The sequence below is a fragment of the Paralichthys olivaceus genome, chromosome 1 (assembly GCF_024713975.1).
Source record: "Paralichthys olivaceus isolate ysfri-2021 chromosome 1, ASM2471397v2, whole genome shotgun sequence".
Taxonomy (NCBI): Eukaryota; Metazoa; Chordata; class Actinopteri; order Pleuronectiformes; family Paralichthyidae; genus Paralichthys; species Paralichthys olivaceus.
The window spans coordinates 12,929,951-12,950,275 of NC_091093.1; the positions used below are offsets into that span (position 1 = coordinate 12,929,951).

General features: G+C 41.6%; 2 protein-coding genes across 2 annotated transcripts; one reads left to right on the forward strand and one right to left on the reverse strand.

The window, feature by feature from the left end:
* The first annotated feature begins 1,519 nt into the window (after positions 1-1,519).
* On the forward strand, positions 1,520-5,241 carry nudt19 (nudix (nucleoside diphosphate linked moiety X)-type motif 19). Its single transcript, XM_020079668.2, has 3 exons — positions 1,520-2,455; positions 3,906-4,113; positions 4,263-5,241. Exons 1-3 carry the CDS (start codon positions 1,682-1,684, stop codon positions 4,478-4,480), a joined length of 1,200 nt encoding a protein of 399 aa, XP_019935227.2. The 5' UTR covers positions 1,520-1,681; the 3' UTR covers positions 4,481-5,241.
* Positions 5,242-8,592: 3,351 nt separating this feature from the next.
* Positions 8,593-10,884, reverse strand: LOC109624953 (regulator of G protein signaling 9 binding protein). Its single transcript, XM_020079886.2, has one exon. The coding sequence runs from the start codon at positions 10,228-10,230 to the stop codon at positions 9,490-9,492; it is 741 nt and encodes a 246-aa protein (XP_019935445.1). The 5' UTR covers positions 10,231-10,884; the 3' UTR covers positions 8,593-9,489.
* Positions 10,885-20,325: the final 9,441 nt, after the last annotated feature.

Consider the following 20,325-nt stretch of genomic DNA (forward strand, 5'->3'; position numbering starts at 1 on the left):
TGAATGTCTTATCAAATTCCTTATCGTAAAAAAGTAGATGTAGCAATAATTTCAGTAATTCAGTCTTCAAGAGTCAAATGGTTTGATGAAAGTGCAAGGTGCAGTGTGATATATTCTCAATGACACACAATCATGTTATGATCATTAACATTATCATTAAGTAAAAGCAAATGTAGGTCTGGCTGAACTAACAATTTCTATGGTTTTTCATTCAAACATTAATTCTAACAGTTATGTCTTAATTTTGTGTTTATGATACATCCTCAACAAATCAGGACATCAACCAATAACCAAATGCTGACAGTCTGATAGTTTGTCTGTCTAACACACTCATGAATTGTACACACTGACTTCCTGTGGTGACTGCTGTTCGCTGAGGCATTTGTTGCAGACACAGTTGCTGCAGACAGACAGCCTTGCCTGCTCATGTTAATCTGCTAATACAAGGGCAAATTTTCATATGAACTCAATCACCCTGCACAGGAACTTATGACCAATACCAGGGTGCAAGTTTCAGACACATTCACCAGGGCTTAGGATCTGAATAAGTGCATTGACAGCTTCAAATTTAGAATCGTGTTTAGGAGTTGGTTATTTCAGTGCTGCGTATAACTAATGCAGGAGGAAGCAAGTCTTCAAATATTATAAAAATATTTTGTGAGAAAATAAAAATCTGCCATAGACTATGGACATAAATAAACATAGACATAACATTTTTCAGATTTCAAAATTAGATTCACATACAGAGATTTGCCATTATTGAATTGGCACCATTTGTGGGACTGTTCTCAGGGAGGGATATTGAGGGTGGGTCTGGGGTCAATTGACAGTTAAAAAAAAAGGATAATAAAATAAACAAATAAGAAGCAAAGAGACTGTCATTGCAGTTCAAGAAACATAAAGGATATGTACAAAACACACACAATGAAAAAACATTAAGAAAAAACACCCACTGAGATTATTTTTTAATCAATTACATTTTTATACGCCAGTATTGGCTTTGTTTTAATGGTGTTTGAGTGAATTTATAAGATATTCATATGTCAACTGGTACATAACATATAGCTCTATTGAATGTAGGATAGTAGTTGCTGAGAGAAATTTGAGTTTCAATGCAAAATTTCATAATGAGGGAAGTTGTTTGGATTATTTCAAACCTACGTTGAGCTGTCCATGATTGTGAAGTATGTTTAGATAGTAGTCCATCATAAATGCAAATCAACTTGAATCCTTGATTTTATTCTCTTTCATGTCATTTCGCTGTTGTCGTCCTGTGCCTCTTGGTTGAGAGTATTGAGGCACAAGTGTGTGTCGTGTGCACAAACGTGAACAGCGAACATTCAGGCTACAAACGTGATGTAAATTACGCCGTTCCGAGTCAAATTTGAAGGTCCGGGCTCACAAATACTTGGTGATTCGTGATTCGCCAAACATGTTGTGCAAAAAATAGAAATAACTGTTGAAATTTGAAAAATCGGGAACATTTCTTTAAAAGACAGTGAAAGAAAGGGAAGAATTACACAAGTTGTGTTTTTGCAGTAACTGTGCGTAGCTGTAGGTCCTCCAGCCTGCAGGGGGCGATAGCAACTCATCTCTCTGTAGATGACTTCCCCCACAACAACAGGGACCAGGTGAATGAGCAACAACAACTGTCAGGAGCGTTTGGATACATTTTATAAAGATGAACACGACCCTGAAGCGCTGGAAGGAGGCGGCCACACTCATCTTAGCCGCAGGCCGCCGGCTCGCTCCGGCCGGTTTGTCGTCCAGGACCCCGGAGGCTCCAGGCTCCCCGCTGGCGAGCAGCTGTGGACGCTCACACCTGCCGCACACGACCGCCTTCGACTACGACGTTTTGCTGCTGAAACGAAGCAGTAAAAGCGGATTCATGCCCAACGCGTACGTGTTTCCCGGCGGTAAGGTGGACTCCTCGGACTTCTCCAGTGAATGGGTCGACGTCTTCCAGTCCTTCAGAGACTCTGCCAGCTTCGGTCTGAGAAGCGTCACACAACCGGCGGAGAGCAGACCCCCGATCTTCGCCACAGACCGACTGAGCCTGGGCTCTCCTGTCCCGGGAGAGGTGGCCTTCAGGATCTGCGCCCTGAGGGAGACGTTTGAGGAGTGCGGTGTGCTGCTGGCTGTGTCTCAACAGGAAGAGAAAGAGTTATTACTAAGAGACACGGAGGCCACGACGGCCACATGTGAAGTAAACGGGTTGTGCAGCAGCGAGCTGAGCAGGTGGAGGTCTCTGGTGATCCAGAACTCCTCCAACTTCATCAGGATGTGCAGGGAGCTGCAGGTGCTGCCCAACATCTGGGCTCTGCATGAATGGAGCAACTGGCTGACCCCTGTGGCTGGATACAGCGCCGCGAGGTTTGACACAGCTTTCTTCATCTGCTGCCTGCAGGAGACCCCACAGACCCTGCAGGACGATAGGGAGATAGTGCGCTGCCAGGTGATGCAGGAAGGGAGCACATCTTACAGCATCACGTGTTGCTTTGCAGAGATTTGTTTTAAGAACAGTTAAATCAGTACAAATGAAAAGAAATGATAAACTTCAGTCTATAGCACTTGGTTTTCAAAATACATGAGAATAAAACAAAACAATACATTAAAAACAAAAAGCTTACCTTATAACCAAAATGTTTCATAAAAAGACCACTATAAAGGTATGTTTTAAGAAAATATCTGTGATGAGTCGTCAGTCATCCAGCTCATGGTATCTTCAGGAGTTGAGCATGTGTGCATAGGCATCTGAACACAAACACAAGCGAGTTCAGTTGCCTATATAAGGTACACATGGGTACAACGCCTGAAGAAACAAGTAAAGCAACCATGTAGTCACGTAGTAGTTAATACAGTCATGTTATGTAGTTTTTGATGTTTAAAAGCTTCTATAAAAGAAATAGTTATTCCAACAGGATTTAAAAGCATAGATTCAGTGAACTGAAACAAATAGGGCCATGTAAATAATCACAAGCTTGAAGTGATCATCTTAGAAAATATGGTCATTGTCTTTTTTTGTGTGTTGCAAACCAAAGAGACAGATGAAATTGGAATGATATGATGATATGATTCCACAATATTAGTAGTAAAAGTTTTGATACTGATATATTGTCTTATATATGTATATTAAAAAAATGATCATTCCCAATATGTCATTATACTTTCTCCTTATGACAAAAAAATGTAATTGAGGCTTGATATTTTACAGTCTAACTATAAACTTTTGCTGTTGAAAAATACCAAATATATAGAATCTAAAGTAAGAAATAAATGCACATCTTTGCTGCATTGCTTATTCTATGTCAACCAACATAAATTCTGATAGCATTATGTCTGTGAAAGGCAGGTAAATCGGTCTGGTTCTAGTGTTTGTACCAATTCAGAGAAATAACAGTCAGAAGTCAGAACATGATGGAGTATGTCTTTGAGATTAAACCTAATATAATAACTTCCACAAATTACTCAATCTTGCTTTGTGATCATTTGAGCATTTCCAACACATACAAACTGCCCTGTTCCGATCATCTATACAGACACTATGAAACAGCTTTTAGGGAATAAAATGGTTCACTGACCATGTCAGCTAAAGTACAACGATGTATATAACTTCAACAAATAATCAACACATCCCAGAGAGCTCAGTATAAACAAGCTACCAGTTATAAAGTTCACCAGTGACTGTTCTGCTGCTGAAATGGCGGTTTAAAGGTTGACTGTTCCAGTGGTTGTTAGGAAATTTAAGATATCAAAAATCTTTGGTGGGTCAATTACAGTAGAGTTGTTCAGTGTTTGTTCCTAATTACAACAGCTGAACACAAATACTTTTTAACTGCCATTAGATGCACTGATCTAAATCAGTCATATGGTTATAAAACACAATCCCTTTTTCTGTGTTTCAGTGGTCCACGCCATCAGAAGTCCTGCAGAGCTACCAGGCACAGGAATTTTGGATCCCCCCTCCGCAGTTCTACGAGCTCAGCCGCATATGTCACTTCCCCTTGCTGAATGACCTCCACAACTTTTCCAGACAGCGTGCCACGAAGGGCTGCGAGCAGTGGCTGCCTGTAGTTTTCCCAGAAGATGAACACCACATATCAGTGCTTCCAGGTACCTCAGTCTGTGTTGTTTTATTAATAATGAATGACTGTGAGGTTTTCTTGTGAATAATAACGCTATAGGTATTCGTTTTATGAGATGGTCACTGGTTAGATTAGTGTTTTGGCCTATTTTCTTATTTTTATCTCCTGTCGTTCTAGGTGACAAACTTTACCCGTTGGACAATTCAGGAAAGACTCAGGTGGATTCAAGCACAGACCCTCAGCTGGAGGAACCTCAGGACAGTTCTGCTCTGCACCGCATAGTGATTTTGAATCCATATTCAACAACTCTACAGATCACCATCAAACCCAAGTACAGCCACTTGCTGCCAATCATAAAGCCAACCTCGGCTCATGAGCCTCAAAGTCAGCTTTGACTTGCGTTCACGCTCCTCTGTGCACAGTATAATGACAAGAAACTTAATGAAACAAAACAAGTTTAATATTTTGATTGTTACGCTTTTTCATTTACACTTTCAACCTCAAGTATTCCTAATTATTACATTAGATTGTGATGTATTTCTTTCAATATTTCTTTCGGTCGTCTGGTTTCAATGACCTAACCTGTATTTCAAACCTCATTATCAAAAGAGCTTAATATGATATGAGAAGAATAGATGACTTGATTGATAACTGATTTTGGTGCCAAAGCAGAGGGGAAGAGTGAAGAGAAGAATTTAAGTGCAGTGAAGAAATTCCCTCTGGAATGTTCATCTATAACTGTCAAACCTGTCATAATTAAAGTATCTTTGTTGAATTAAAGTGAAGATATAATATTTAGGATGTAGTTCTCAAGTAGGATAAACGTGGGAAGTGTGGAGCAGTTCAATGATTCCACTGATCTATAAAACGATGTATTACTTTTTATTTTATCTCTTTAAGTTTATTTATTTGTCAGGATCCTGTGGAATTGATGGCTCTGTAGAGGGGGAGAAGTTCCAGGCTCTCTTGTGGTCCAGCACAGAGAGCCTGACAGGACAGGGAGGAGAAATCTAAAGTTACAGATTGACACACAGTTTATATGCTTGTGGTTATGTGCCTTACTGTACACAGTACCTCTACTTCTAATGTTTTATCTGGTTTGGTTCATTTAAAATGTGTTTTGTTTGATTAAAGGAGCTCAAACATGACAGTCAAATCTCATGTTGTTATCGTTTACTGCTTTAAAGTCTCACATGGATGTTTTCTGGTCAGAATTGTTCTTTACATTATACTTTGCTTCTCGCTACAGAGAAAATGATTATGTAACTGTTTGACTTTGACCAAACTGATTAGGGTTTCTTGTAACCATAGAAACAGGTTGTCTACTAAATATATGAAAAGCATTTTAGAGACGACACATGCAGCCCATAGGTGATGTGTTGGTGTGGTCCCTCTCAGTACGAGTGCTCATGTCAGCGGTGGAGGCTCTGCGGGGCTTCACCCTCTCTCCTGTGGGTGTCTTCCCTGCTAACAGCTGGGCCCATGGCAAATTAATGACTCATAAGGAATAATCTCTGTCATATTGCTTGTACCCTGTGTATGCCATTCATGAATTGATTTATTATTGAACGCAAATTCATTCATTATTCATTTGATTGTTTCACAAATGCCATCTCAAACTGCTTTTGGCGGATTTGTGATACATGTTATGATGTTTTGTTGTTTGTGTATGTGAAGGCTTAACAATTTTTATTGTCTACTATCACATAATATCAAGATAAACATTCATATCAGTCGATAACTGTAATGATTAATGTCACATTATTATTTCTTTTAGTTTTACAGACTGATTTTTGCTCCTGAGTGAAGGTTGTGGTTTTAACCTCATTAGCAGAGAATGACAAACAACATTTTACAAATCTGAGGTAGATGAAGTGTTTTATACTTCTTCACTGTGTTTACACCGATACATAATCATCATATTTAAATATATTGGACTTTAGTCATATTGATATTGATTTTTAAAAAGTGCTGCTTTAGTTATTTAAATTTTTAGATAGTAAGATATTTAAATGTGTTTTCATAAGGGGGAGTGTTGGGCCTTGGTAACTGTGTATATGCAAACAATACTTACACCATCACAGATTTCTGTTTCCTCATAATCAGGTTTCTGTTTTCAGTATCTTGGCCTGTGTCTTGGCTTCCTTAAACAGTCTAGGTGGTATAATGTATATGCAATGTGTCAGTGTTGATCTTACGTGTTAAATCAAAAATGAAGTTATTTCAGTGGATGTTGAGCAAAATTAGATGTACAGATATTGATATGATATAGCTAAATAAAAGAGAGAAGAAGAGATCGAAGATCAGTACTGTGGAAATCACTGTGACCATGCACGCTTTTTAAAACCCATTTCTGTCAGTGTGGGAAAACATGCTGATGTTTTTCTCATGTCTGCTCTCCTCACACTACGTCTTCGCGTGTGTCTGTGTGTGGGATGGTGGTGTCGGGGGGGGGGTTGAAATAACACTGCTCAATCTACCATGCTGTTTGTGGTGGAGAGTCAGTTGAGGGTTTCTATGGCAACCCACAGCCTTGAAAACCCACTATCTTCGTCCAGATGAGGTGATGATGCAGTGGTCTGTCTCTGCCAAGTGTGTAGCATGAGTGTATGTGTGTGTTTGTGTGTCCTCCCAGTGAACCAGTCTGCTTAGTTTATTAGTTTCCAGGCGACAGAGTGAAGCGACACAAGGCTCTTAAATGCACGAGTGGAGATAAAATGCCTTCAAACACCTGCAGAGAAAGTGGATTTACTCACCTGTAAAGGGTACATTTTTTATACCTAATGAAGCACATACTCTGAAACTTTAATGCTGTGGCTATTTTGAGCTGTGGCTTGCATAATGGAGATTGCAACACAATCATTTGAGCATGAAACAGTCTCAAAAGTTGCATTCGACTGGGACTGTTGCACGAGCAAAATGTGAGGGACCAATTTTTTAAGAGTTTCTGGAGGCTTTATCATCCACTATTTTAGTCTGTCCCCCTTCTTTCTTCCCCATGCATGTTTAATTAATAGCCTTTATATTTTTGGATCTCTGGATGACAATGTTAGTCTGTTGCGAACTTCAAGTCATTCTTGACTCTGTTAATGGAGGTTAATGCCTGTGTGAAATGGGTGTGAAAAAAACAACACGGATAAACAAGTTGTCTGAAAGCCTTCTTGTGAATCGGGTATGAGTGTGACGTGCCACTGATTTTCGTGCATCAAAGTCCTGCCAAAAATAATAGCTCTCGTCTGTGACCTCAGTGATTTTGGAGTCCAGTGAGTGTTGTTCTGTTAATGGTTTTGAACCTCAAGTGGTTGAGAAGAGACAGACAGGAACAGAGGAGATAAAACACAGTGGAAAAAGACATTTCAGTGTACCTGCTGAACAAACACCTTTTCTGCAGCTTTTTTGCAATATTATTTTACAGTTTTTTAAATATAAGAAAAATGTAATCGTGCTGCAGTGAATGCATTACTCCCACAAGGAGTCAGCCCTGGGCTCTGAGGAGGAGGAGGGCAGCCATAATTAAATTCGATCCTGTGAGATTTCTGCCTCCACAGCCTGTAACTAAGGCTCGATGGTTGTTAAATGCCAGGGGTGTACAATTATAAGCAAACCTCCTTAAGAATGGAGGAGGTGATCTTTAGAGTCAGTTTATAGCTAATTTCATGTGCAGCTGATGAGTCGTATTACAACAGACTTTTCATTAGATATCACAACAGAGCAATAGTAATACAAAAATTACACTTTATGAAATGATGATGATGACGAGTTGCTGACGTCTCTCAGCAACTGTGCTGTAGATGATGATACACATGGATTTACTTATCTTGAGGTCACTCTGTGCTGCAGAGGACAGACAGAATCTTTACTGATATATTGTATGAACATAGAAAGTAAGAGAAATAAAGTGCAATGAAATCAGGCTACAACAAAATGTACTTGTCTGCCTATTGAGCGTGCATCTTGATTTTAGCCAAATGTTTCTCAGAAATGGAAATACAAGCATCCAATTCATATCATTTTAAGTTTCAATTTGTTTTATTTGGCAAGTGATTGTAATTTCTAATTTAAAACTGTTAAATGAATCCCAAACTGTTCTGTAGTAGTTCCTCTGAACCCGCTCCAGGACAACTACTCCAGCCCTCTTACCAGAGGCTTTGGCTTTGGCAGCCTTCAGGCTTCACTCCTCCTATGTACCATTCTTAGGATTACCTTCAAAGACTCTTACAACTAAAACCATTAGGGAGTTAAAGTGTTGGTGTTAGTTTGCTTTCCATTTTAAATCGAACACTATTTTAAACCTAGGGGTGGTTACGTCTATAATCCTCTACTTAAAATACCCTGTGCACTTATCTGGCCTTGCAGTCATTACAAACTGGGCTAAAACCATTAGCTCTAACTCAAAATACATATTCCAAAGAACTCACACGTAAAAAAAAGGTGTCATTCACTTCTTGCATTGATACAAAAACGTTGTTTTGCGACTCTTTCCTCAAACTGAGAGCATGTTTTGAAGTGCATTTCAAAAGATTTTATTATAATAAATATACTTAATTGTATGTACATTATCTGACAAAGCAGTGAACTGTATACAAACCCCTCTATTCACATGTTGTAATGTATACATTCAACACTGATTGCAAGAGAAGAATAAACCCTGTGAAGGAACATGAACAGGCTTACAGTGAATGGGTGCATTATTAAAAAATACTGTGGACGTCTCTCAGGTCCCTTATGTAGCACATTGTGATTTGATGCAATGAAGTATAAGATACAGGCCTACTGCACAATCTGACTGTACTATAGATCTTTGTGTTGTATTCAAACTGTGCTAAAAAAGGAGTGTGGACCAGTGCAGTGTTGTTCACATCCAAAGGTTAACTTTAAACATTTGGCTCACTTAGTTTAAACTTCTCTGACTATATGGTTCCCCCTGCTTCTCTTTGCTGGAAATAAAGTCATAAACTCAAAGCATCAATCAGCAGAACATCAAGGGGGGGAATACTTAACAGTAGGCTACATTTACGCTTGAGCTTTTCCCACTAATCCACTTGGATTACGTGTTGCTTGTATCATCCTGATGGCCAGACACTGTCACGTAATGGTATGTCTTCCACACACCCATTTCCTCCAAAAGTACCTTTTGGCCCCTGAAAAAGACTTTTTTAATCTTTGCATCGTCCATTCTCCCAGACTGACACACAATGGCTCTATACTGTTCTACATTTTTATCTAGTGCAACTCCTCAAACTCCATCGATTACATTCACAAATCCAGATTAATAACTTGTCCACATAAAAAAGCTCGGTCCCTCTCATGTGGAGCTGCAGGCTCTTACACCCACTCTCTTCCCGTGGGCAGCTCCGGCAGGGTGTCGGTCCATCACCAGGGTGGGCTGTGGGCGCAGGACGGTTCAGGACATGTTGATGACCAGGTATCCTAGAACCACAGCGACAAAGACGATGACAAAGAATCCGATCACGGCGCAGATCGTGGCGAACCCAGCATCCCTGCTGCCGCCTCCGTCCTCCTCTTTGGGCTCCTCCTCGCAGATGGAGATGACTCCCACGGAGGAATTCCCCAAGCTCATGTTGGACTTGAGCTCCGCGCCCGCCTCCTGCTTCGCCTCCACGGCCCACGGCGCCACCTGCACCTTCATCTCCATCTCCTCCATCATCTGGCTCACCTGGGTGATCTCGGAGCGCAGTTCCCGCAGGTCCGCCGTGTCGATGTTGCTGTCCGCCTCGTACTTCATGTTCTGCACGCTCATGGCCCGCGCCGCCACCGTGGTGGTGCTGCCGGTCATGCCCGTCTGGATGAGGTGCCTCGTCGGTACCTTGAGGGGGAAATCCTGCCCTATCTCCAGGGACCTTTTCATGTCCACCTCCAGGAGCTCCATGCTGCTGGAGAACAGCACCCATAGGCGCTCGTACTCTGCCCGGTCCTCCTTGGTGATGGTCTTGTCTTTGAGCAGAGAGGTCAGCTTAGTCCTGTTGGCCACGGCCAGCTCCTGGGCCTTCTTGCGGGTCCTCTTCAGCTCCTCTCGCAGGTTCTGAGAGTCCGAGGTGCTTCCCAGGGCGATGACCAGATGCCTGTAGCAGGCGGTCACTTTGTTCAAAGCGTCCAGCATTGTTTTGCACTCCTCTTTCCCCATGGTCGATTGGAAAACTTATATCCTCGTCAGAATGGTGAAACAACAAGCAGAGGAGGCTTGAGGAGAAATGGCGAGCTGTTAGTGCGGGGCTAACAGCGCTTTAGTCCTCAGTTTAGTTTCCACAGGAGCACATCCCCAGCCCTGCAAATCCCCTCAACGCACCAGTCAGAGCAGATTCCTCTCTATCCATGCTCTTTCCTGTCTGCGAGTAGCCACAGAGAGCGGCTTAAATTAATGCGTCCGTAAATGGCTTTAGGTCCCTTCGCGCCTCCACACTCGGGATCAAACAGCGCCGGAGCACCTCTCCTGCAGGACGCATGCGAATGGATGCGAAACAATCCAACCTCTCTCGTTTTTTGAAAAAGAGGATGATGATCCAGATTCAGCCACAGGTGTCAAAACATCCGCCTAACTGCTGTTTGTGTGTGTGTGGGGGGGGGGGGGGGGGCGGCGCCTCTCTCTCGTCCAGCAGTCTGTGGATGTTGGAGCGATGTTTTTGCGCGCCTGGAGAAAAATGGAGATCTTCAGTCAGAGTTTAAAAACAACGGAGGGAGATCATCCTCCACGAGGAGCCGAGCGAGCCATGGTGATTTGGTTTTGATTCGTGTAAGTGTGTGTGCGCGTGTATGTGTGTGTGTGTGCGTGTGTGTGTGCGGGGGGAGCTGTCCACTTCAGCACCCAATCGATGGTGTTTAAATACCAGCGAGCGCCTTCTGTGGTCACGTGCTCGCACACAAACAGAGCCATTCAGCTGCAGGCGGAGAGGCGGGGCAGGGAAAACACAGCAGCTCCGCTCCCATTGGTCCAGTCCCACAGTAAACACATCCTATCATTGGCTGATCTGTGAAGCTGGCAGGGCCGTGATGCCCATCAGCCGGTGATGTCAGACCAGAAAGCCCCCAACCTATCTGCCGCTATATCTGCCGTTTGTCAGCACGATCCTCGCGTGCCTTTCAGCCACAGCTAATGACTGACCAGATCTTAACCAGGCTGATGTGATTTTCAGATGCAGGTCTGCGACAGGATCAAGGAGGTTTAAAAGCAACTGTTGTCACTCCCCTCATTTTAACTCACTTGATTTTATTGATGGTGCAGACATTGGATAAGTTTCAGATGTGTGCACAACTGAAAACTCACATATTCATTTGTTCTCTGCACTGTTGATGGGGATAAAGCAGAGAGGATGCCATCAGCTGGATAATGTGTTGTTTACCCGCTGGGTTCCTGCTGTGTTGAGAGCTGACATGGAGATAAGGTGTGTGGTGTTTGCTCTGCTTTGCTCTTTTTGCATTATTGAAGCGAATGAGGCCTAATGATGCAGAGACTGGTAAAGCTTCAATGTACTGAAGTGACTGGAGGCCAAAGGAACTGAGGGGGGGGCTCATTGATAAAGATTTATTTATTTTATTACATTTAATTCTAATTTTAAAAAGTCTGTTTCACTCACTATAACATTATGCATAACCCCATAATCTTGTGCATGGAACTCCATATGTTTGAACTGCAGTGATGTCAGACTAATATAGAAAGTATCTGGGCTGAGTCAGATGTTTTGTTAAGATCTGGCTTTTCTTTGAATGTGTTTCCACAGCAACCGCTCACCTCTCAGCAAAGCACTTTTCTGTTCTCCACAATATTCAATTACTGAGGGTGTAGGAACTCAGCAGTCAGTGTGTTGTATTTGGTACTCACGACTTAGCTGTTGTCAACAGACAAATACAAATTGGTGACAGGTAGTTGAATAGTCTTTTGAAAATTATATATAGTTTATAGCGAGGTTTGGAAATTATATGGTTTGAATTCCATGGGTCTATAACATTAATTTAATGATGATCTTATTTTTTTACAAGAAGAATATATGTAGTCTGTAGTCAGTCTGTACTTGTGATGATATGAAGACGGGGTTATATCGCAGGGCCATATCGTAAACGTTGTCTGTGGTGTCTGTGTTCTTGTAATAAGATTGGTGATAAACTGGTCTGATAGATTCCAGTGTCAGGGTGAGGCAGACATGATGTGTTGTGATTGCTTTCAGAGTGGACCCATCATGGAAAAAGCAATGTCTGTTCCTGTGCAGAGGCTCGCAGTGGTTTGCTGCTACACTGCAAAGAATGACAAGACAGAGGCAGATCCAGATGTTGATATATTGTTGTCACACTAATGAAATGAAAAGATGTTAAATTCCTGGAATTTGTCAGGATAATAGCTGCTAGGTCTAATCCAAAGTGAGGGTGGTATTTGTCTATTGAAATTTGACTTAATTTTATATTATTAGACATTTAAAGTTAAGATCTAGATCTACCTGGCCAAACACTTTCTTTTCATTTTGCCCAAAAGGAAATCTTAAAATGTGCAAGACTATAATCACACATCAAATAAGTTTGATTTCAAACAAAGCAGGAACTACAGCACATACCACTGCCAAAGACCAACAGCCCCTTAAATTCATTCAAGCTGCACCAAATTTCCCACACTCATGTCCTTAAATGAGACTAATAGTTTCCATCAATATTTTTGAATTATTCTCTAATTCACTGGGTTCTTCCTTGGTTCACATCCCATCGTTCCACCAAGTTTTGTGGAAATCAGTTCAATTGTTTTTGTGTAATCTTGCTTACACACAAACACATTAACAAACAGACAGACAGGGAAAACATAACATAACACACTGTCCTAACTCATGGGCATATAATCTATGTGTGTTTGGCTGATACTTGCTGTGGCAAAACCTGGAGCTTTGAATGGAAGCATACCCAGGTTCAAGAGGTTAAGATGAAGAGGAAATCAGAGGAGAGGACAATAAGCTGCCTTGGAGGCAGACAACTGGTGCTATAAAATGATCTACAAACTATAATCCAGATTAGCAGGTCCCTAAAGGTCCTGGGATTAGCAGTATAATGCCCACTAATGTATCTTTTAATGGAGGTTGTCATCTCTCTCGACATTTTCATCATATGGAATCAACGGTTTTAGGCAGGAAATGGATCCTGCTGGACCTCGTTACGTTTCATGTGAGATAATGGTCAAAGGGGGACCGACATAAAGATGTTTCTAAAATGCATTAACATCCCGAGCAAACACATCAGGAAACTCTTGAATAACCTCTTCCAGCTCCTGTTGTTAATCCTAGTGAAAAGCTCCTGCACTTTTTGCACTTCACTCTAGGATTCAGTTGTGCTTTCTAGATAAGGCACATTTGGGGCTCTTACAAAACAGAAACATATTTGTTTTGCAACATTTAATAAAAGTCACATGTCAACTGCTGGAAAGCCCCAAGCACAGCCCCACTAGTTTGCTCTCAAAAGCTTCAGAGTCCGTAGGGCTTGGCTGGAGACTAGAATGATTTAATAAGTGTATAGCTGCTGTCAGACATGCAGTGTTCAGGTTTGCTCTCAAACTACTTTTTACTTCTTCCTTTTACTACTCCTTTTTACTTTTCACTGCTATCATTTATGTGAATGCACATTGTGCACTTTGTTTACAATTTTGACACTAAAAGAATCGTCTGAAGTTTGGAATGATGTGGTTTGGTTTTTTGAGAGGCGGGGGCTCGATGTAGGCCCTTCTGCCTCTCTGTCTGTTTGCATGTTTCAGATTTTTTGAAATCCTCACACACTAAGGGAAGGACATACAAACTCCTCTTTGAAAGCACCCGTTCAGAATTAATGAGGTCTGAGTCCAGGACCTTCTTAACCTAAGCCAGTGTGTAACCACAAACCTCTGAGCATCTGTGTGGTCACAGCAGCATCTCCTAAAATAACCACTCATACGACTCCAAGTTTAACATCTAACTTCTAATCTGGTGGTAGAGTGCCAAGACCAGGATCAGTGTACCCGTGTACAGCCATATAATCTTACATGATCACAAAAAGCCATCTTGATGTCTTGTTAGAGTATTGGAAAAAAGCCAAAGATTACTTGTCTGGGCCCCAGATTTAGATTTAGAAGTGCGTTACCACTTGTTTTAAGTGGTTTGGGATGGTTTAACAGCAAGGTGGGCGATTGAGGGAGGGTGTTTGTGGAAGTAAGAGAAAGATTCAGTCAGTTAGAAACAGAAGCAGAGAGAGAGAGTGAGGGAGAGAGAGAAAGAGGAAGTCTGTCTTTGTTGAATTATTGATGGACCTCATCCACTAGTGGTCTCTTACACAGCGCAGCGTGCAGCAGTGGGGTGAGTCATGCATGCCTCAACTCCACAAAGGTCCAGACTGAGGAGGATACACTCAACCTTGACCTACACACACACACACACACACACACACACGTTCATATACACATATTTTTGGGGATGTTTCATTAACATAAAGCATCCCCTGGCCACTTACCTTTACCGTACCCTACATCTACCTCTGATGCTACCAACCCCCAACTACCCACTGTCCTTACTCTGGCTGCTGCATCACATTTTCCCACAATCAATACAAAGTTTATGTTAGGGCTTTTAAGGTAAGCTCAGCTTCCCTTTTAATAGAGAGTGGAGAGACGAGCATTGTGTGTGTAGGCTGACTGACTGAACCTGTGATATAAAACAACCTTTCACCCTCTATAAGACACAGTGAGATTGCATCTATTTAGCATATGTAGGTTCATATGAAGCTCAGAATGTAACTCATTGTATGGATTTAACAAATAAGGGGTTGATTAAGCCTTTTTCAGACATGAAACGCAGACAATGAGAACACTCTAAATAATCATAAGCATTAGCTGAAGAACCAGCTGTTGATGATATCAGAAGTCAGATCCATGACCTTTTTCACCGTTTCCAAACATGAAGCAGCTGAAATGGGTCCGGACAATTTCCAGAGTTTGTCCTTCACATCAGAAGAACGCAGTAGGATATTGTCCAAATCAGACACATTCACGGCAACATTTCTGGAACATTCAGACGAGGAATAGTACCTGGATGGACCATGCAGGAGAAACATTTTGTTTACAGCGTCACCAAAAGCTCTCGAATCTTGTAATCTCTTTGATGTCTGTGTCTACACTTCTTTTTAATCCTTTCAGTTTTACATCTGTCACATGTTAGAAATGTCATCATCATGCCCACTTACTCACAGTGAATTTTCCCAGAAATGTTCCTGCAGTATTCTCACATGGGCTCACTCAGGCATTATCTAGAGATTTTACTCTGGGGCTGGCAGGAAAGGTTCCAGAAAATGTTTGTGGCAACTGACTCTGATATCTACATTTTCACATGTGTCTGAAACCTTGAGGGAACAGGAGCTGGTGTGCAAATTTGACCCAGTTAGCCAATTTCCCATTTTCATTTATTCTGCTTGCAAAGCTAACTGGCTAATACCAGCAGCCTAAACAGACGTATAATGCTAAATAACCAAATGTCTTTTGTTGGATTTCTATTTAAAACCACATTCTTGGGTCTTTAAATGTCTTTTTTTCAGCCTTATAGACATAATTTTATTGGATCTATTTGATTGCATCTATGTTGTAAATGATATATAATTTTACAGGTCGTCATATTATTACTACATCTTTTTATTAACTTTGTAATGCATATATTGTACCTTTTCCCTTGTTGTCATAATAATATTTCATTATTTTAGCTTTTAAACAAACCTTTTTTTTTTTTTTTTGTCTCGGCTCATCAGTGAAATGTGAAGCACATGATCTGCGCTGACCTGTATGAAAAGTGCCCCACAAATAAAGTTTAACTGATTGAACACTGAGGTAGTTTTCCTCATCACATAAGAGAACCTAGATTCCCTCAGCCAGGACTTGGAATGACTGGACGTATAGTAAACCATGTGCGTCATTTGTTTTAAGTAGAGTAAGCCCGTCTACTGGGCTGCAGTATATAGTTAACTTCCCATGCAAAAATGAGATGAGCCAAAGGGATCCTTGGCATCTGGTGGGTCATGGCTTAACTCTATTCCTGTCACATCACGGTAAACTCCAGGGAACCAGAGGCAGGTTAGAGTGGTGAGGTTGTGTTTGGAGAACAATGTAAGCACAACAGGTTAGTCACATGGTTTTCTCTGTGAATGTTGTAGATCTAAATTAGCCTTGTACCATTTACTCAAAAGCCCGACTTCACCGTCTCTCTCCACTTCACAGTCTGTCATCATGCGGTGTGAAGGAGGTGCTTGTTTGTCCTTCACTGATGACTTGATGTACTAACACTGAACAACCTGCACAACATGGAAAACAAAGTGAAGGGAGGGGAATAAATTGATGTCCTTCACCGGGCTTTCAAGAGACGATAAACTCTGCCACAACAACACACTTTAAGAGAGATACATTAGTGACCTTTAATGATCCTGAGACACCTTGTCAGATTTTTGCTGCACTCATTGTACTCCAGCTGGGTGTCTTGCTGTACGTGCATTCTCCAATCAAACAGCGAGCCCATGTGCGGCCTAGAGGGGGAGGAAAGGTCTTGTCTCCTCAACTGTTTTACTCCCACAGTTTTTGAGAAGACAACAGATCGCCCTACTGAGAAAATCCCCTCTTAAAGGCTTCTAGGTTGGATTTGTGTATGTGCGAGGCGAAGGTGGATGCAGCGGAGATAAGCCCGTGCGAGGTCAGAGGCCATTTCATCATTGCCCAGCTCTCGTGTTAATGTCATTCTTCATGACACCATGGACAAGAGTCCTCAAAAGTCAAAACTTTTGTCCCCCCCATTCTCTCTTATGTTTGTGTGTGTGAAGGAGGGTTTGAATACATCATTTCTCCTGGTTATTTGTGGCAGAGACAGATGGTTGTGTACAGTCAGTTGTTTGGAATGTGCATTAGCAGAATTAGACCTTGAAAGGTCATGTGATGTTTGAACTCAATGTCACTGACAATTGCTTACATACATATTCAATTCATATATATATATTATAAATAGCCTATACTGCTGTGCCTTTAAAAAATGGAGAATCATCTTCATCCTCAATCTCACATGTTTTATAATAATCATCATGATTAACAGACACTTTAAAAATCAAATCTTATCCTGGATTGTTTGATATAATGTGTGATCTACGTGATTTATGTGTGCTAATTTAATGCAACATTAGCTAAATCAAGTTCTATTATCCTAATGTAATGAGTAAAAGGCCATTCACAGAGCACATGCCTCCGCCAAGGCCCAACAGTCCCCTTATAGAAACACTTTTATATTTATATTTTTATTTGGATCTGTACCAAATTACACATACTCATTGATATCAGTCCCCTTTACATGCCTGATCTGAGAAACCAACAAAAATGTAGTGGGTTCATCTGTAACCAATTTCACATCCACCAGGTTTCCTGGTAATCTGCTCAGTAGTTAATGTGTAATCATGTTAACAAACAAACAAATGCAGCAGAAACTATACATCCTATAACTGCATATACTTGTCATACATGTCACCCAGCTAATCCCATTTCTTTTCTTCTTCCTCCTTTTTCTCTCTTTACCACGCATGCCACGCACCATGATGAGTCATGTTCAATGTCACAAAGGCACAAACACTGAGGCGCTCTCTCAATTCTCTGGCTTGTCAAATTAGCTTGTTCTTTCAGGTGTCACGTTTCCATCACAGACGATCGGAGCCAGTGCCGATAATAACCTGTATCCACTATCGTCATGATAGTGGATACATGAGAACGAATGAGGATTATATCCATTCCCATTGCAGACAAAAGACAGATGTTAGGGCTTTAGTGGGTTTTTTGACCAGTGGAAAACAAGGTTTCCTGTGAAGAAACCCCAAAGTCTGTGAGTCCTTGTGAGTGGACACTGGGAGTGGCAAGTGAGAACAGTACCATGTGACTGATTGAAGTTACACCATTGGTTGGCTGGGCCCAGTGTTAGGAAGTTTCCCAAATGGCCAGTGCTTATTGAAAAAGAAATGCAGAGAGCAGTGTCTATTACCAAACCCCTTCAGTCCTGGCTAGCCATAATATTATTATTGTCATTTTTCCCCAATATAATATGTACAAGGGAATTTCTCTAGTTCCACAAGGAGCATTTACAGACAGTGTGTTGTGATCCAGAGACACTGGCTGTATGTTATCTACAATATCCAGTTATATAATCAATAGGTGATGTATTTATTGTTTTATAAATTATCATCACTGACTCTCTGTCATCCCCTGGGTCAGAACCTGCCTAAGTACATTTATCAGTTTTAAAAAACCTTCTATACCCTCCATGTCGACCTCTGATCTATACGACAAACTGAGAAACTTCAAGATTTTTACTTTTTCAGTAGAGCTACATATATTTAATTCCCATTTATATCCAAATAGCATGTGTTTTTACGGAAATTTGGACTTACTTAAATAAATAACACGGCACACAACACCAGAGGTAGATTACAACATATCATTTAAGATAAGGGGTTTCCTGAGGCGTTGATACAGGCGTTGATAGTAATACTGATGTAATTTTAAAGCACCCATTACATTTTAATTTATCAGTCTATAAAATTGTCAATAAGTGAGACTGTTGTTCCCAGGTCAAGTGACAGACAGGTATCAGTGCTACCATTGGTCTGGACTTGTGTCCTGTCATGAACTCTCCAGTTAGTTCATCTTTTGCGTGAGTTCTTCTTTCTCTCTTACTCTTCAAATTTATTTTTTGCTCATATCCTTCGATGTAAGCAATGCCCTATGTTTTCCCTTTTTAGTCCTACGCACGCACATACACACACACACACACACACACACACACACACACACACAGAAACACTGATGAGGGGACCGGCTACAGTCGCATCTCATACTCTCTCCAAACCACTCTCCTCTCCTCTCCACTCCACTCTACTTCACATCATTTCACTCCAAAACCCAGCATGTCCACAAAGGGCGATGGAGGGGAGGGGGGGGTTCAAAAATAATAATGCACATGGGAACCCAGGGCCCCCCGGCGGGAGATTTTATTTGTTACATGAGCACTTAGCATTCATTATTTAATCGGATACAAGACTCCTGATTGCATCAAGAGTTAAAATCAAATAACCCGGCTTGTCTGTGATTGTTAGTCACATGCTCTGATGCTTTCTGTGCAGCGACCAGGTTGGAGATGTTTGGGGGGGGGGGGGGTACTTGAGGAGGCCTGTAGGAGGATGCATGGGACAGTTTACATGTCGTCACTGTGGCTGCTCCTTTGGCAGTCAGTCAGATGTTCATCTAGCCATAATGGAGAGAGAGAGAGAGAGAGAGAGAGAGAGAGAGAGAGAGAGAGAGAGAAGTAGTTCTGGAAATGGAAAGGGCGTCAGTCCCCTGATCCAGCCTTTAAGCTGCTTTAGAGGATTGCTGTTTTTTTTTCTCTCTCCCTCCCTTTAACACAGACAGTTGATATTGTCTCTGAACCGGAACAGGAGAGGGCAGAATCCCCAGCTTTCACTGCGCAGCCGCAGACACAGGGCAGGGAAGGGCCAAGCTGCTTTGTCTTGGCCCCATAATCCTCTCTTGGGAGACACGTGACAGTGGAGAGTGCAGCGAGGAAGGTCCTGCTGCTCCCTGCTGGGGACGAGTGGGCCCCTGCACCCGGGTGACCACAAGAAACCCTGTCCAAGTCCAGCTAAATAATTTACTGAGTAAGACCATGGGCTCTATTTTAATAAACTAGGCACAAGTTCATTTAAGGTGTGTCCAAATCAACTTATGCTAGTTTAACAGTGGTCAAAAAGTTTGCTGTGCCAGGCGTATGGTTCGCAGAGGGTTCTGCTTGATCTCTTAATTAATCATTGGGATGTTTTTGGGTCAAATGGAATAAAACAATCAGAGTATCATCTTCCATTCCCTTTAAAAATCTGTTTTCACCCTGACAGATGACTTTAGGAGCGGATTTGCCAGAAACACCTTCACTATCTGTGTGTGTACACATGTTATGCACCTGCCTGTAAAGATCTATGTTTCTATTTTGATATCATAACAGTGACTGTGCCTCTGACTTCAGACCAGGGTTTTATTGAGGGAAAAAGCATAATCATTTTTTCCGCTGCCTGTTAAATTTTCTGTCCACGTCTCATTTTAACACGTCCAAGAGCACCGATGACACAACTGCATTCAAGAGTAAATACTTCATTACCATATCAACAGAGGTGAATTTGTCTCGGTGAGTTCACCAAAACACAGAGGAGGGAAATACATCTGACCCAC

Coding starts and splice junctions, on each gene's coding strand:
- nudt19 (XM_020079668.2), top strand. CDS start 1,682: ATGAACACGACCCTGAAGCGCTGGAAGGAGGCGGCCACACTCATCTTA. Junction 2,456..3,905: donor GGGAGATAGTGCGCTGCCAG/GTGATGCAGGAA, acceptor TCTGTGTTTCAG/TGGTCCACGCCATCAGAAGT. Junction 4,114..4,262: donor CCACATATCAGTGCTTCCAG/GTACCTCAGTCT, acceptor CTGTCGTTCTAG/GTGACAAACTTTACCCGTTG.
- LOC109624953 (XM_020079886.2), bottom strand. CDS start 10,230: ATGGGGAAAGAGGAGTGCAAAACAATGCTGGACGCTTTGAACAAAGTG.